Raw genomic sequence first — 15,893 nt, 5'->3', positions numbered from 1 at the left:
TGAAAAACAAAAGTAGTGTTCTGATACAGGCAGTGCTGGCACGTCCAGGGCAATCTTCCATTCAAGGAAGATGAAAGAAATTAGGAAGAGTTATGACAGTCAGGGTCAGATTGACCTTCTGACAAACTCTTTGCACGCACTTGTAGGAATGAATCCTACTCAGAAAGGTATGAAGTTTATTTTGGGAAAGCTACATCCTTCTGTTTTGTTTTGTGTTTTGTTTTTTGTTTTTTTTTTTTTTTTAACTCTAGATAATGTGACTTATCATCTGTCAGGATAAGTCCTGACAGGGCGGGACAGCCCCTGAAATTTCCCCAGAAGAATGTTTTGCAGAGACCCTAACCTCATTTTGATTAGAGAAAATGCCAGTGGGACAGTTCAGCTTCAGACACGACTGTGTCAGCCTCCCCAAGCCCAAATTTCCCTCTGATGATAAAACAGCAGGAGTCTGAGGACAGCAGAAGCCTACACTCTGCTTTGAGATAACTGCCCCCTTTGGGATTAAAGAGTTGTGTTAAGATCAGAGATGTAATTTATTCCTTGACGCACAGCTATGGTAAATCTGGTCTGCTCTTGCAGACTGAGGCCAAATTGTCCTTTTTGTCACTCAATACATCCCAGATGTGCTGACAATCCCTAACTTCTGCTGGAGTCAAAGGCTGCTGGAGGTTCTCCAAATCCCCCAAACCAGCCTTTATTGAGTAAATGAAGTTAATAGCTCTGGGCAGAGTGTGGTCCACCGTACTTCCAGGAAGAAAGAAACACTGGAGCAGAATGACATCCCGCACTGCAAACCCTTCTGAGCTGCCAGGTCTGCTCCCTGCATCACTCCAGGGCACAGAAACACAGTGCTCGGCACAGCAACCTTTGGGTCAACGCTCCCTGTCACCTGCAGTGGGATTCGCTGTGATACCAGTCAGCTGAGTCAATTTTGTTTGGTTCTGCTTGAATTTCTGTCGGTGTTTGGGAGTTGTTTCTCTGGTTTGATTTGATTTGCCACATCTTCTGTAGCTCGCAGTACTGGGACTGCACCAGGGCAGCTCAAGGCAGCCTAGGTCTGTGCCATCGCAGTCCTACCCTCTTCAGATGTGTCCATGTGACGAGCTAACCAAGACAGTAGATCAATTTAAAAATTAAGCACTTCTTTCTGCAGGGCTACTTTTCAGCCCGGGCAGCTCCCTGAGCAGCCACATCAGCACTGGCACAAGAAAGAGAATGGAAATGAGTGACCAGGGATGGGAAAGAAGATGGGATGGTGTCAGCTGCTAGCCTGGCTGAAGCTGTTGTGGAACAGCACTAGAAGTGAGGTGTTAGCAGATGTCAAGCTTCATTCTCGTGGTGTGGGGAAGCAGCTAAGATGAGAAAAATCAGTGGGAAGATGGTTCCTCCAATGCATTGCTGAAACCAACAGAATCTGCACCCAGATGGGGCATACACATTCCCAATGGTGCTGCCAGAGCCGTTGTGTGGACACAAGGCTTTTTATCTCTGAGAAAAATGAAAAATCCAAACACGTGATCCCACTCTCAGAAATATTTTGCTATTGTTCATTAAGGTTTTACACTGGGAATAATTCAAACTGACTCAGGTTTGTCACATTTTTATGCTTGAGACAGTTCGTGGTAACAGGTTTCTTTGGAGCAACACCAGATTACAAACACCTTTCTGAAACGTGAGCAGGGAGCTGTACTCTTTAAACAGAATGTGGCACACCTCTCAGGAAAGTGAGACACATGCAAAGTGCCGCCTTTCCGACTGTGGCATGCCACTTGGGTGTGCTGTGCAGCTGATCTGAGGAAAGGTTGCACATCCGTTTTCAAGCGGCTGCCTTGCCACGTCTTAGGAAAATGTTGTACAGAGCCTTACAGAAGGCATTGGACAAGGATGCTGCACCAGGAGGCTTTTGTGATCACAGCAGCCACACATATGGTTTGCCAGTGAGGAAACCCACTGGTCGGGGTATGACCTGTCTCAGCTAAGGACGATGCAGTTCTGGCGCAGAGGTGAGGCCCATGCTCTGCTCCTTTTGCCCATGAGGTGCTCAGGCAAACAGGATGGGAACACGTGCACTCCTGAATCAAGTCAGCCTGACACTCCGCCAACAGCCTTTGCTGCTACAGTGGTGCACACAGCATATGGGCTCCCTCCTGTGGATCTCCTAAGATGTACCAGAGAAGGACCATGTAAGCACAGCTGAGGAAGACGCCACACAACCTGCTCCCTTCAGCTCTGCTGGGAAGAGGGACTCCCCCACACCCTCCCCAGTGTGCGGGGAAGGAGATCCTGTCTCTGCTCTGCTCAGAGTGAAGAGACACACCGCTGTCTGGACAATGGGATTAAGTTTATGCAACACACAAACTATTTTCAAACTTTTAAATCTCTGAGGAACAAACTGGGGTTTTCCTTATCCTTTCTACCTTTTGGGCTTGGGTTTTTTTTGTTGGACTTTTTGGGGTTTGTTTGTTTGTTTGTTTTTTTAAGGAATCAGAGGAAATGCTATACAAAAACCACTTGTGTTAATAAAAAAAAAAAAGTTTCAGAAAGTCCTATGGTATACAGTTAAACAGTCAAAAATCAGGAAATACCAGTGAATAATGCTGTATGTACAGTCTTAACTCTGTCTCTGTTTTTACAGGACATTAAAACCTTGTTAAGAACATGAGCCCATACTAATTCTCATCTATAAGGCATAACATCATTCAGCTGCTTCTATAACTGTGAATCTCACACAACCAAAGAACTGGTGCTGAAGTCCTGTGGGTTTCCTCAGGGCCAATGGCTGTTACAAATGCTGAGTAACCTTTGAAAATTTGGCCTATTAAGTCAACTTGACATATTAATATGCAGATACACAGCAAACCGCACAGCTGCGAGCTGTGTAGTACAAAACACGCAGACGTCCAGAGAAAATATGCTTGCACATGAAGGCCAGCTACCTTAATGTAATAGTTTGTTGCTGTAACCTTTCAATTGTATTTAATAAACTGCGATGCATATGAATTAGGGATGGCAGGAACTGGAACACCACAACTTGCTGACCACAAGATTCATTAGAAATGTTTTCTGGGGAAATGTGTATGGAAAAAACTCTCAAGCCCAAACCATGCTGGTCATATGCAAATATCCACATATGTTTTCAAATGCAGATTTTTAAAGTAGCAGAAATCTGTTTCAGAAAAATTATGATTTATCTGTAAGCTATTACCATACTCCTGAAGGACAACAGGTGCACAATGCACCTCAGTTAGAAGGTTCATTTTCCACGATATGCTGAAAGCTATGTTTAGTTAATGGTTGAGTTTTCAACATGCAGGTTGTGCAAATTTTAATTCAAGGCTTTTTGCTTTTTCAAAGAAATATCTTCAAATATTTTCTATGTATTGAGAGTGGTCAGTAGCTCATCTTGCACTTGCCAGAAATACAACTTTGACTTTACCACAGGAACTAAGTTAAGTATACCATTACTAAATCTGGCTTATCTGGAAGTCTATAATCAGAGATAAAAAGCAAGCTTTACCTAGCCATCTCTACTGCTTGACTATTGTCAGAGTAGATGCCTATGCATTTCAAGTAAATTGTCCTGTGAATGTGGCTGGGTTAGCAAAACCAGATTTGGTGTCAAGGCATAATAATAATGTGCGAAATGAATTCTCATAATTGAATATCAGTTCAAGAAAGTTGCTCAGGTTATAAGAAAAGCCCTCCTCCCTATGTCTCACCATGCTTAGGGGAGCCCCTACAGACCTTCTGCTTTGTCTACCCTCCTCTCTCATGGGTGGAACAACCAGACATAGCCCAAGCAGAAAATTGGCACAACTCTCTCCTCAGAGCAGAGAGGGTTAGTTTGGGGATCCTCTTCTGTTTCCATGAGAAGTAGTTATAAAGGAATCGGAGAGAGAAGAATCTCACAATGCCACTTTCACAGAAGGGCAATGGCCATTCCTTTCTTTCCATCTCTCACGAAACCGGCTTTCTGCTTCATCTCTTCATGAGACACCTGGCCTGGGGAAAGGAAGAAATCCTGAAGAACCTGAGTATGCTCCATCACCTGCTCTAAACCAAGAACGGGGGAAAGACCTTACTGCAGTTACCTCAATCTTTGCAGACCCGGACAAGAAACATATATTAACCTAGAGACAGAAGTTTCTGTTGGAGTTGTTTGGGTTGGGGAGAGGTGGAAAAACAGAGATTTCATGAGAACTTGTGGAGGCTGTGAGCTTTATACCTCCAGGTAACCATTTCTCCTACCAGCAAACCTTACTTTTGGATGAATAAAGGTCTTATATAATAACTTACATATGTAGGAATGTTTTAAAGCTTGTAATTCTACTGTTAGGTTTCAATTAATTACTGTCTAAACAAATCATAGTAACAGTGGCATCATGGCATCAACTATATAAATTATGAAGTCTACTTGACTGCAAATGTTTGGCAGGACAATTAAAAAGGGTTCATTAACTAAATAGGATATTCACACTGATAGAATTCAAATGTGAACTCCATTAGTAGGCAGGATAAGATGCAGACTTTGTCCCATCAAAGGAAAGCTACTGTCATGTCAAGCAAAAATGTGAAACCCAAGTGGTTCTTGATGTGATGAAGGCCTCTAATTTCTGTCTGTAAGGGACAGCATAAGCTTCTCCACCCTGTACCAACATGTCACAGCTCTGACGGGAGGGGAGCAACATGCTGGGTCACAAGCTTTCAGCCGCACTCCTTTGCCCATACAGAAATCTGATCATGCCTACACGATCTGAATAGAAGTTCCTGTGCAAAACTGGAAAGAAGGAGATGAAAAAAACCCAGCACAAATAAACAAACAAAAATCAACCAAGGTAATGGACAACATGTCTTGCTAGCAAATTATTTCCCAACTCTTAATATGGCCATGCATTTCATCTGTTGCTTGTGATTACAGAGTTGGGTAACTGCATTTTGTCTCTCCTTCCTCTCTGGCAGACGCTGGTGTGCTCTGCTCTGCAACCCGCCTCTTCTCCCTAAAGGTCCCTGCATGGAATACAGCAGGCACGTAGCTGCTTGCCGCTATTTGATGTATCTGTGGCTTCCCAAGGAAAAAAAAAATTTGCTTCAACTTGGTCACTCAAACAGACTCTGTTTCAACAGTTCAATTTATTTCCCGGAACCTCTGCAAGAAAGAGAACTGGCTAAGGCCCAAATGTGGAAAAATGAAAGCAGTGTTTACCTCAGTTTAAAAGGAACAGGCTGAAGTTGCTACTTGTCCTCCTTACTGAAGGTGTTCAGTGGACTTGATTATTTGACTATGTGGTTTTTAGACTCAGATTCCCATTGACTATATCAACATTCGCACATTTGCAAGTTGAGAGCAAGTAGAAAACACTGCAGGGAGAGCCCATCTTCTCCTGCTCACCAACAAGTTGTGATCTCTCCATGTCTTCCTCATGTTCTCAGAAAAAAAAAATAGGTTCATGATCACAGTACTGAAAGCTCTGAACTGATTCTCTGATGGTCAGGATGGTCCAAGAGCCTGCCCTCTCCTCCACTGTCCAGCCATCACTGCAAAGGCTGGCTCTGCTGCTCTTGCTACTGGTTTCTGTGCTTCAGTGCTCAGAGTTGGTGACAGGTCTTCTCATTAGTGGGCTGCTGTTTGGGGAGTTTGTTTTCCCTGGTGATGGGCCAAAACCTGAGGCTGGGAGATTGCCAGGTTTGATGTCAGGCATATTTATTTCCTTTAGGATCGGTTGGGTTAAGCTAGCTGTTTATCCAGGCTAAGGGGCAACTTCAGAGGATTTGTGGGACCAGCTCTGAAAGCGGTGCTTGGTCTCTAAGTTATTTATTGAAGTATTTGGCAGTGACGGCAGCAAGTGCTGAAGCAGCTGGATTCCACCAGTTGGTTGCAAAACAAAGCAAACTTTCATACTAGATGCAAAAAACCCAGGGGTTTTCTTGTTGTTTGGCTGAAAAAAATCCACCCCAAATCTTTGTAAGGCTTTACTAAGGCATTTCTATTCCACACGTGCCTCTTCTCAGACAGACTTGTCAGGTAACTCCTCCTCAGCATTTTGTGCAGCTAAGTGGTCTTCTATGAATGGACTATGAAAACACATACTATGGTGGATTTCAGATACCATAGCTGGATAAAGTCTTCTCAGTGCCTCTGTACAACAGTATCACTGTCTTTGCTTTATTTATATTACCTTTTCTGAGGCAGATTTTGGTTTGCTGTTTCGCTATGGTTGTATGAGCCAGTCTCAGTTTTCTGTTCCTTCCTGGCCCATTTTGTGTTAATGGCTGGCTTGGGGCATGAGAGGAGAACAGTGGTTTTTGCTTACCTTGACTTTAGTAAGGCTTTCGGCACTGTCTCCCGTAACATCCCCACAGAAGAAATAGAATTTAGATTAGTGAGGTGGACTGCTGCACTGCCGGGCTCAGTGGATGTACTTCAGCAGCAGCATGAAGTCCAGCTGGAGGCAAGTCACTAGTGGTGTACCTCAGGGGCTGATATTAGGTCTCACACTGTTTACATGTTCATTAATAACCTGGATGTTATGACACAGTGCACTCTCAGCAAGTTTGCAGATGATACAAGACTGGGAGGAGCAGCTGATACGCCAGAAGGTTGTGCTGCCATTCAGAGGGACCGCAACAGGCTGGAGCAATGGGATGATAGGAACTTCATGAAGTTCAACAAGGGAAGGTGCAAAGTCCTGCACCTGGGGAGGAATAACCCGTATATTTTGGGGGTCAAGCCTCTGCAGAACAGCTTGGCAGAAAAGTAGCTGGGAGTTCTGGTAGACACCAAGTTGACCATGAGGCAGCAATGTGCCATTGTGGCAAAGAAGACCAACAGCCTCCTGCGCTGCATCAGGGAAAGTGTTGCCAGCAGGTTGATGGAGGTGATCCTTCTCCTCTGCTCAGCCCTGGTGAGACGCATCTGGAATGCTGGGTCCAGTCCTGGGCTTCCCAGTGCAAGAGAGACATGGACACACTGGAGCAAGTCCAGGCAAGTGAACTCACTGGCTGGAGCAAGTCCAGGACATGAAACAATGGGAACATGCCCCACAGAAGTTTGAGGACTTGTCTGTTTTTCCCTATTTAGCTCTTTCTTCTATGAAGTAACCATAAGGAAAGACACAAATCTTCTGCAGGTTCTTCTACAGGTCTCATTAGAGATTGGGAGGACCAGCAACATAGGCAGAGGCCTTGTAGGACTTTCAGCTCACACACATCACCTGCTAGGGTGCCACACAAGGGGAAAACACATCTGACCTCAATGCACACGTACTCATTGAGCAGGACTTCTGTGACTTTATACAATTAGCTCAGCTCAAAGTGTCACAGCCTGGGTGCTTTTTGTACATGGTTCTCAACTTTATTTTGCAAAAGAAGAGCCAGTCCTTCATTACATTATTACATACATTATTACACATATTATATTACAATCTCAGTTTATTACAACTAAGAAATTTAGAATGTCAGTCTCCAGAAACCAAACGGAAGGGAAAGAAAAGCAAAGTTAACTGTGCATTCAACAACCTATCCAAAATGTGACTGATTTTGTGTTTCTTCCATTTACAGTTTTCAAAAAAGCCATTTATGTAACAGAAAATACCAATAAAGCTATCTTCTGCTTTTACTGAAACATGGACCTGCAGCACATCTACTACAATTTTTAATGTATAATTCACTGCAAAGAACACTATGTCTTTTGTTATGGAAAGACTAAGTATTTCAATGCCACTGTCCGTTCTTTGCTCTGCTTTTCAGGTGACTGCACTTTTCACTATGTCTGGGCTACAGTCTGATGTAGTGAAGACTTTGGCCACAAATAAACAGCTAAAAATCAAACAAACAAACAAAAAAAAAGGCCAGCAAAACAAAAAATCTAACACAGCTGCACAGCAGAGTAAGAGACTAGTAGAAGTAAAGTAGCATCTTTCAAAATGTGAAATTTGTGCATAAAACGGAAGAGAAGAACAAATCCTGGCAAGGCAAATGTAAAGCCACAGAAAGATGAAAGAAAAAAGATTCTGAGGTACATTTTCTTGAAAGCCTTAAAAATAGAAATTAAGAACTCATTGCTCTGAGCCAAGGTATACAATACTTAAAATTCTGTTCAACATGATGCAAGTACCTACTACAGATCATTGTCTTGAAAGCTCTGGGTCACACCATATTCCTTACACATGTGCATGCCCTAGAAAAAGTGTGGTTTCTTACATTTGTTTTATATGTACATAATTCACTTGGCTAAAAGCAGATCATTCATATTCGTAGCTACCCAACAAAAACTCTTTGGAAAGCATGATACCAACAGAAGAAGTTAAATACATTAAAAGTTCTTCTAGTTAGTTCTCATTATGGTTAATTCTTACTTTTTACTCCATGGCATTATTTGTAATGGCATTAACTTTAGGCCACTAAGAACATACTTGGGAAACTGCCTGTAAAAAAGAGGTGATGTTGACAGAAAACATTTTCACTTCCACAAAGAAGAGGTAAGAAACACAGCCTGGATTTTGCATTTCAGAAAAACAGCTAGTAACATGGGGAGAAAAATCTGTATGTTTTCACAAGATATAGTCTTGAGCTTGGGGTGTCCTGTTAGTTCCAGTGCTTTTTGACAGTTATGTTGTATAATGCAGCTACTACTGCAGTGAAAATATTTTATTACTTAAGCTTTTTTGTTAAAAATGTATCAACATATTTATAGAAAGGATAAACAATGAAAATTCTGAAGAACGTTTTATTTAATGCAGCTTTACACTGCTGTGTAAAAAGAATAATTGTGTAGTTTACACATATACCATGTAAATTACTATGGAAACCAGATGTAGCTTACACTACAAGGTGCCTTGTAACTCATCTCCGCTGAGCAATAAATCCCCCCCCTTTCTTCTTGGCAAAACTTTGAGAAACTTTACTGCTGTTTTCTATCAGCAGATACAACAGATGGCTGGCACATGCCTGCTTTACTAAGAAAGTGGGATCTCTACAGCATTACTTTGATCCCTGGTGGCATGTCTACAACACTGAGACGCAAAATACCACAGCTGAGCAGAATCTAAATATTAAAGGTTTGGAGCTGTGCTCTCGATATGAGAAGCCCCTGTCTAAAAATCATGCTCACAGTATGTAAACATCTTCACATTCCACATGGAAATTTTGGTACAGAGGTCAGAAAACAAAGTATTTCCTCTGTTTGGTGACATGAAACTGCAATGAAGGTACTACCATAAATCCCAAGAGAGTGAGTTTATGTGATGGCCTTGACCAAACTTACAGAATAGCCATACTTTTATCGGGAAAAAAAACTGATTTGTGTGTATGAGACATTTTTAAACCTGAAAAGCATCACTGTAATCACGAGGTATGAAAAAGATATTTACAAAAAGTTCAGCAGTTTCTGTGAAGAAAAGTTTCCTTTGAAGAATTGTGTGTTTTGAAATTCATTGGGTTTTTGCTTTCTTTCAGTTTATTGGGGAAATAGTGATGTTTGAATGGAGCACCATATTGCATCAATAATGCTTTAAAATCGGTAGTCTGTTAGCTTTCCTCTGGGCAAAGAAACAAAACTTTTCCTGGCATAACTGGATATTCCATTTTGTCTTCATGGTCAGGCTACATCTCAGCAATATAAGGTAATTCCAGAGAATAAGAAATTGAGCTACTCAGGGTTGATAGTCACATTGCTGAGATGAGAACTACCCTCCAGGAGCTGTAATTATATACCGTTCCTAAGCTCCACTTTACAATATAGAAATGATGCCAGAAAACACACTGATAACATATATCCCCTCTTCTTAAGAGGTGGGCATCTTTTTGCTTTACTCAAGGTTATCAATAACTCTTTGATCAGAAGTAATCCAGCCTTTCCAGTAGAGACAGGTTCAATCGCCTCTTTTAAGGACTACATGCTGGGATGCCCCCTTATCTCCTGACACTTGTGCTCCTGTGACCAGAAGCGCACCCAGACCAAACACCTTTCCCCAGCACTTAATTCCCTTGTGCACACACACACATGTCCCGTCAGAGGGCAGGATCACATCCCAAGAAGGCATGCATCCAGCAGCGCAAGGCTGGATATATCTTTAGCACATAATATACATGCAATATCCATGCACCATGAGATACATATATGCATCCTCCATTCACATGGGTCAAAGCCCACCCATGCACAAGCACAGGACTGAGCATTCAGATGTCACATCATGGGCACGCATTCAACCATGCAACAGGAGAGGAGCCGTGGGGTACTCATGACAGTCAGGAGCAGGAAGCGAGCTGCTACAACAATTCATCTCACCTCAAATACCTTCCCCATATATGAAAGGAAAAAAGCAGCCTGGGCAGGCTCTGGCCCACACTGGTTGGTTTTGTGGATCAAACCAGAGACTGTTGCAGAACAAAAATTGCAACTTGCTTTTTGGTTCCTTTTCTCATGTCCCATCTACTAAATCAACCAATCAACCTGGCTGCTGCTCTGTCACTGAGCACTTGCTTCCTCTGCACTGGTCAATCTTTTTTTCTTGGATATGGTTCTCTCCCACCAATACCCATTCACATGTGAACTTAATTTTATTGCCGTCAGAAGTCCCACTGAAAGTTAAGCATACATATTGGCAATTATGGATTTTGAGCTTAAATACCTGTCATAAGTTCCTAAACACTGCAGAGATGACGTTATCACTGCAATCTTTGGTACCTTCCACTGGTGGACATAGAGGAACATATGTGCTGCAGCACTAGTGAGCGTAATAGGGTCTATTCCTCTCTCATTGGGAAGTCTTTCAGTGCAATCTTCCCCAGAGCACAAGACCTCCAAGAGTCATTATTCTTTCTTTTGCAAAAGACATACAGAGTAAGAGCAAGAAGCACACCAGTGAGTTCTAGTGGTTACACAGATGCCTATTGTATGCTATATATTGCCACTGATTTTTGCTGTTTTAAACCTCACAAAGCAAGGAACAATCTTTGTAACTGGCAGTTTACCCAGATTACCTTGTCTAAAGAGAACATAACATCTGTAATCTTACATTTAAATTCATAGGTAAAAACATTAGGTGCATAAATAGCATAAGAACCCTGTTCTGCAGTACTCTAGCCTTCTTGTAACCCCTGGATCTTCTTGACCAGAAAAAGCAAGCATTAAGCACCTTCAGACCCTAAAATTTTGGGTTTCCCTTAATACTTCCTAATAAGTAATTAGGACTAATGGACTAAGAACTAAAAGCAACTAATGCTTTTCTTTGGTTAATGTTCTCTAGTGGAAATAGCTTTAATTGTTTGTTTACTATAAAAAATCTTTTCCATGTAAAACGTATCCAGGGCACAAAGGCCACCATATTAGAAACATAACATCTAAATGTCATGGGATTTTACCACTTCAGTTTACACAGAATACAGGTATAAGCTAGTCCTTAAAATGTTTCTTTCAACAGACATTTTTGAACTAGAATACGGACATACGCAGCAGTGCAGGACTGAGAAGTATTGCCACTCCCTGGGTTGGATTATTTACTCACCTATAATTTGGATCATTATTTATACCAGAAGGAGGTAGACGGAATCTACCCACAGGGTATTTATATCCACTTTCCACAGGTGTAAACATGGCAGGGGAGACTTAGCCCTGCCCTGCTGGAGATCCCAGATGTGATGGGTTGACCTTGGTTGGCTGCCAGACACCCACCTACCCAGCTGCTCTCTCATTCCCCTGTCAGGGCTAGGAACCACGTAATGACATAGGCAGGATCTCCTCTATCTGCTCAGAAGTCTTACATCTATAGACCCAAAAGGAGTCCAGCTGCTGCTAAAGGCTGTGGCGTGTCCTACTGACAGCCCCCCAGAATTGCAGCCCTAGAGAAACACCTTCAGATCCCAGGTGGGATACAAGGATAAGAGGTCTATAAGGCACAAGATACAAGGCTCATAGAGGAAATTATTTCAGATTAACCAAACAGGAAACAATTGTATGCTACTTAACAGTTGTTTCACAGAAAGCAGTCTAGTGCTTCAGTATCTTGAACGTCTTTCTTCTTTCACATAGTATTTTTTCCTTTTCCTTTCCTTCTTCCTTTCTTGCCTCTCTTCTCCCCTTTCCTCTTGTCTCCCTTTTCCTCTCCTTCTCCCCCCCTCTCCTTCTCCTTCCCCTTCCCTGACTCAGGAAATCCCCAGACAAAAGTATTCTGCCAGACTAAAGGTAGCAAGTATTTAGTACTTTCCTGGACTTGTCAGTGGAAACTTCTATGAACCTGTATCCTTAAAACTAAAACAGAACACTGAAAAAACCTGTTAAAATTTACTCATTTCTACCCCTCATAAAATATAGGAAATTCTGTGAAAAGGGAATTGTGTTCTTTTTGCACAAATAACTTCTATCCTACTCTATTTGCAACACTACTGTGGGCATTGTTCAATTAGGATCTATAAAAGAGGTATTCCAATGATGTCATTGCCCTCTGGGCTACAGAAGAAATGTTGATGATTTTTCCTGTCCCTTCTCATCTGGACAAGGTCTGGGTGGCACAGGGACACTAAGTGCCCTGGTTTCCACAGAGGATAACAAGAACTATGGGTAACAGACAGCTTTACTCAAACACCTCTAAGAGATGCAAAAAACAACAGGACTGTTCATGTGACCAAAAAGTAGACATTTTGGGTTTTTTTTTTTCAAACTCCTAAAACACCAGAGGGTTGAAACTCCTTCCTTATCTTAGGCTGCTGGTTGAAATCCTACTCTTTATCTGCAGACCTGCATAAGTATTTAAATATCCACAGCCATAAGACTGGCGTGCCAATGTTTATATTGACTGTACACACAGAAGAACTTGTAAGGAGTAGCTAGATGGGATTATAAAGTCTCCAAATGCAGAGTCTCTCAGTTTTAACGCTTGTTAGACCCATAAATATCTGAAAGTTAACACACTGTTCTAGGAACACAGTACACAACAACTTTAACCATTCAGGTATTTCATTTACTAATTAGGTTTTGTCTAACAGAAATTCAGCAAAGAGGAGGAGGAATAATGGGTTAAACAGCTCTGCTCCTGCTCAGAAGGGATTTTGTCCTGCAAGTTACATCAACGGGAGCGCTTGCTGTGACTCTTCTTGCTGAAATTGGTGCTACAATCATCTTTCCCTAATGAGCTACCTGTAGGCAGCAAAGGAGGGAGAAGATAGCACAAGAAAGAAGGACGGGAGAAGAGGGACAGGGTTCAGCCTAACTTTTCATCCTCCTAACATTTCATCCAGCCTAACATTTCATCGTCCTTTCCAAAAAGAGGACAGCAACTGAAGCTGGCAGAGAAATGGAGCAGGAAATATAGTCCCAAAACACACTAATTATTTCTAGGTATTTAAATGCCAAGTCTTGACGTACAAAGCTGTTTTCTCTGTAAAGTTGGACTGGAACACCAAAGACCTTGAGCAAGTCTGGAATATCCAGTTAGCCTTTGTGAGTAAGTTTTGTCTCTCCATGTTCCCCTCCCTCTCTAAAAGAGAAGGTAAAGTGTTTCCTAAACTTAAAAGCTTTGTGAGGATAGCAAAAATTACAAGAGCCTCAGAACAACACCTCAAAGCCAAACAAGTCCTGTTGTTACAAAGGGTATTTTAAAACAACTAAAACCAGAACCAAATTTGTGAAGCTGCAATTAGCTGAATTATACAACCAATTTTCACTATTTGAAGGTAAATATTGTTTCAACTTTACCAAGCTCTTTATTGTACAAAGTCAATGTTAAGCATTGTAAAAAGGAATTAATTTTATCACTGTTTTTATGTTACAGTGATTTTTTCTGTACCCATGATAACGTATGCTAACGTGTTTCAGCTTTATGCAAATCCAACATATGTTGTCAGTGTGTCAAATCGTGCATATGTTTCTTCATGAAAATATGTCACGCATTCTTATCTTTTCGACACAAGAATCCAAGGGATTCAATACACTACAGATTTACGTGGTTTGGCAATTCAACTTGGTAAAATTAAGCCCAAAGAAGAGAATTATTATTTACCAGAACTACGCATTAGGCATGCACGTTTAGTAAATAGAGATCAATGAAAAACCTGTAGCGTATGTCCATAAGCTAAAGAAAATGGAAGGAAAACACCTGCAGAACTACTGTCAAGTAACATTTTATTAAAAGTAAAGGCAACTGGTGTCTTACTCGTGAACTCTGGCTGTCTGCTCGTGCCCCACCAGTGCCCGAGACACCCGGCTCTCCCGTGCACTCTGCACACCCACCTTCAAACACACTTTCCCAGCGATCCGGCCGCGCTTCTCGCTGCTCCCTGCCGCCCGCCGAGGGGCACGACGGCGGGCGACCCACAGCGGCACACCTCGGAGAGGGTTCCCTCAGCTATTCCAGAACCGAAACACCTGCCTGGGTTTAAAGAGCCGTCCCCCCACCCCCTCCCCGTCCCTGCACCTACCCGTCCCGTTGCCTGCCAGGTGAAGTTCATGGCGTGGATGCTGACAGGGATGGCGGGCATCCTCTGCTGGGCTTTCCTGAAGTCGTGAGTGAACGGGGCCATCTTCCCCTCGGACACGATCAGAATATCCTCCTCGAAGCCTGCGAAAAGCAAAGGGACGGAGGGGGGGAGCGATGGGAGGCCGCCCCGCCGGGCTCTTCTCCGTTCCGCGCAGGGCGCCCGCCCGCCGCCGCCGCAGCCGGCCCGGGGTGGGGGGAGCGACCCCCGCTTACCGATGAGGACCCGGGCTTGCTGGGCGTCGATCCACATGTAGAGGGTGTCGGGCTGCCGCGGGGCGGCCCGCAGGCTGCAGAGGCTGAGGGCGCCGCAGAGCAGCGCGGCGCACAGCCGCCCCGACGGGGCCATGCTCCCCGCACCGCACCGCACCGCGCCGCGCCGCACCGCCCGCCACCGCCTCCCGCTGCCGCTGCCGCTCCCGTCGCTCCCGCCCTCTGCCGCGGGGCGGCCCCGGCGGCGGCGGCGGCGGCGGCGGGAGGGGGGCGCGGGGCGGGGCGGGCCGCGCAGGGCTTGCGAGGAGCTCGGGGGTGGCGAATGCCTCCGGGCGTGCTCCTGCCCCCGCTGCGGGGGGCGACGGTGGGGTGCGTAGCCAGCCCACCGCTCCCTCGGGCTCCGGGTGGCCGCCCGCCCCCGCGGGGGCACGGCCGAGCGGCGGGTCACGCTGCGTGACCCCCACAGCTCCTCTGTCACGGGAGGGGGGGTCGCCGTGGCCCCTGCACGAGGTGCCACGTGTCCCGGTGTCCACCCCGCATCCGCACTCCGGTCACCAATACGGCACCACCACAAGAGCATCGCTGCAGGCAGTTGCGCCTGTGGGAAGAAATGAAGTTCATACGTGGCGGTCGCGGGGTACACGCGGTGTTTGAGTAGGGGACCATCGCCAAAATGGCACGTGGGTGGCTATGCCTCAGTGGCCAGCCAGGCCACGGAGCTAGCCACCAGCCTGATGGTTCTTCCCAGCCCCCAGGAACTGTGCGGTCAATGGGACAAGGCTTTCACCTTGCGTTTGCCCAAAGGTCTCAAGAACAGCGGAGAGACTCTGAAAAAACACTGAAATGTTGCCATTTAGACAGAAATTAGAACTGACTCAATATAGAAACTTAGTAAAGCCGAAAGAATTTTCTATTCACAAAGTTATTTGAACAGAATCATGCCTTTTAAAGAAGTTTCTCAGTTTGCTGGTTTCTTTCATAAGAAAAAACCAAGCCTTTTTTAACAAAGCTAAAACGAAGTAGGATAGAAAAAGTTTGAGTAAAACCCTCAAGTGTCTGTCTGTAATGTTCTGGACGGAGCAGGAGGGTAATTCCTGCCTCTGAATGCTTCCTTGGATGCTGCTGTGCTCCATCCCATCCTGTTGGTGTGACTGCAAAAGTCACCTGTGGATTAACTGCCTCAAACTGAATTCTTCAGGTCATGGGAAACAG

The 15,893-nt window shown here is 44.2% G+C and overlaps 1 protein-coding gene across 1 annotated transcript in view; it reads right to left on the bottom strand.

Moving 5' to 3' along the window:
- WIF1 (WNT inhibitory factor 1) overlaps positions 1–14,817 on the bottom strand; it is a 50,180-nt gene extending 35,363 nt beyond the window's left edge. Inside the window, exons 1-2 of the mRNA XM_074169074.1 lie at positions 14,685–14,817; positions 14,413–14,552 (exon numbers count right to left, since the gene is read on the bottom strand). Coding sequence (XP_074025175.1) covers positions 14,413–14,552; positions 14,685–14,817 — 273 coding nt within the window. The remainder of the gene's footprint in view (positions 1–14,412; positions 14,553–14,684) is intronic.
- Positions 14,818–15,893: the final 1,076 nt, after the last annotated feature.

The sequence above is a fragment of the Numenius arquata genome, chromosome 2 (genome assembly GCF_964106895.1).
Source record: "Numenius arquata chromosome 2, bNumArq3.hap1.1, whole genome shotgun sequence".
Classification (NCBI taxonomy): domain Eukaryota; kingdom Metazoa; phylum Chordata; class Aves; order Charadriiformes; family Scolopacidae; genus Numenius; species Numenius arquata.
Note: the sequence above shows the minus strand (reverse complement) of the source record. Positions and strands in the feature narration are given on the sequence as shown.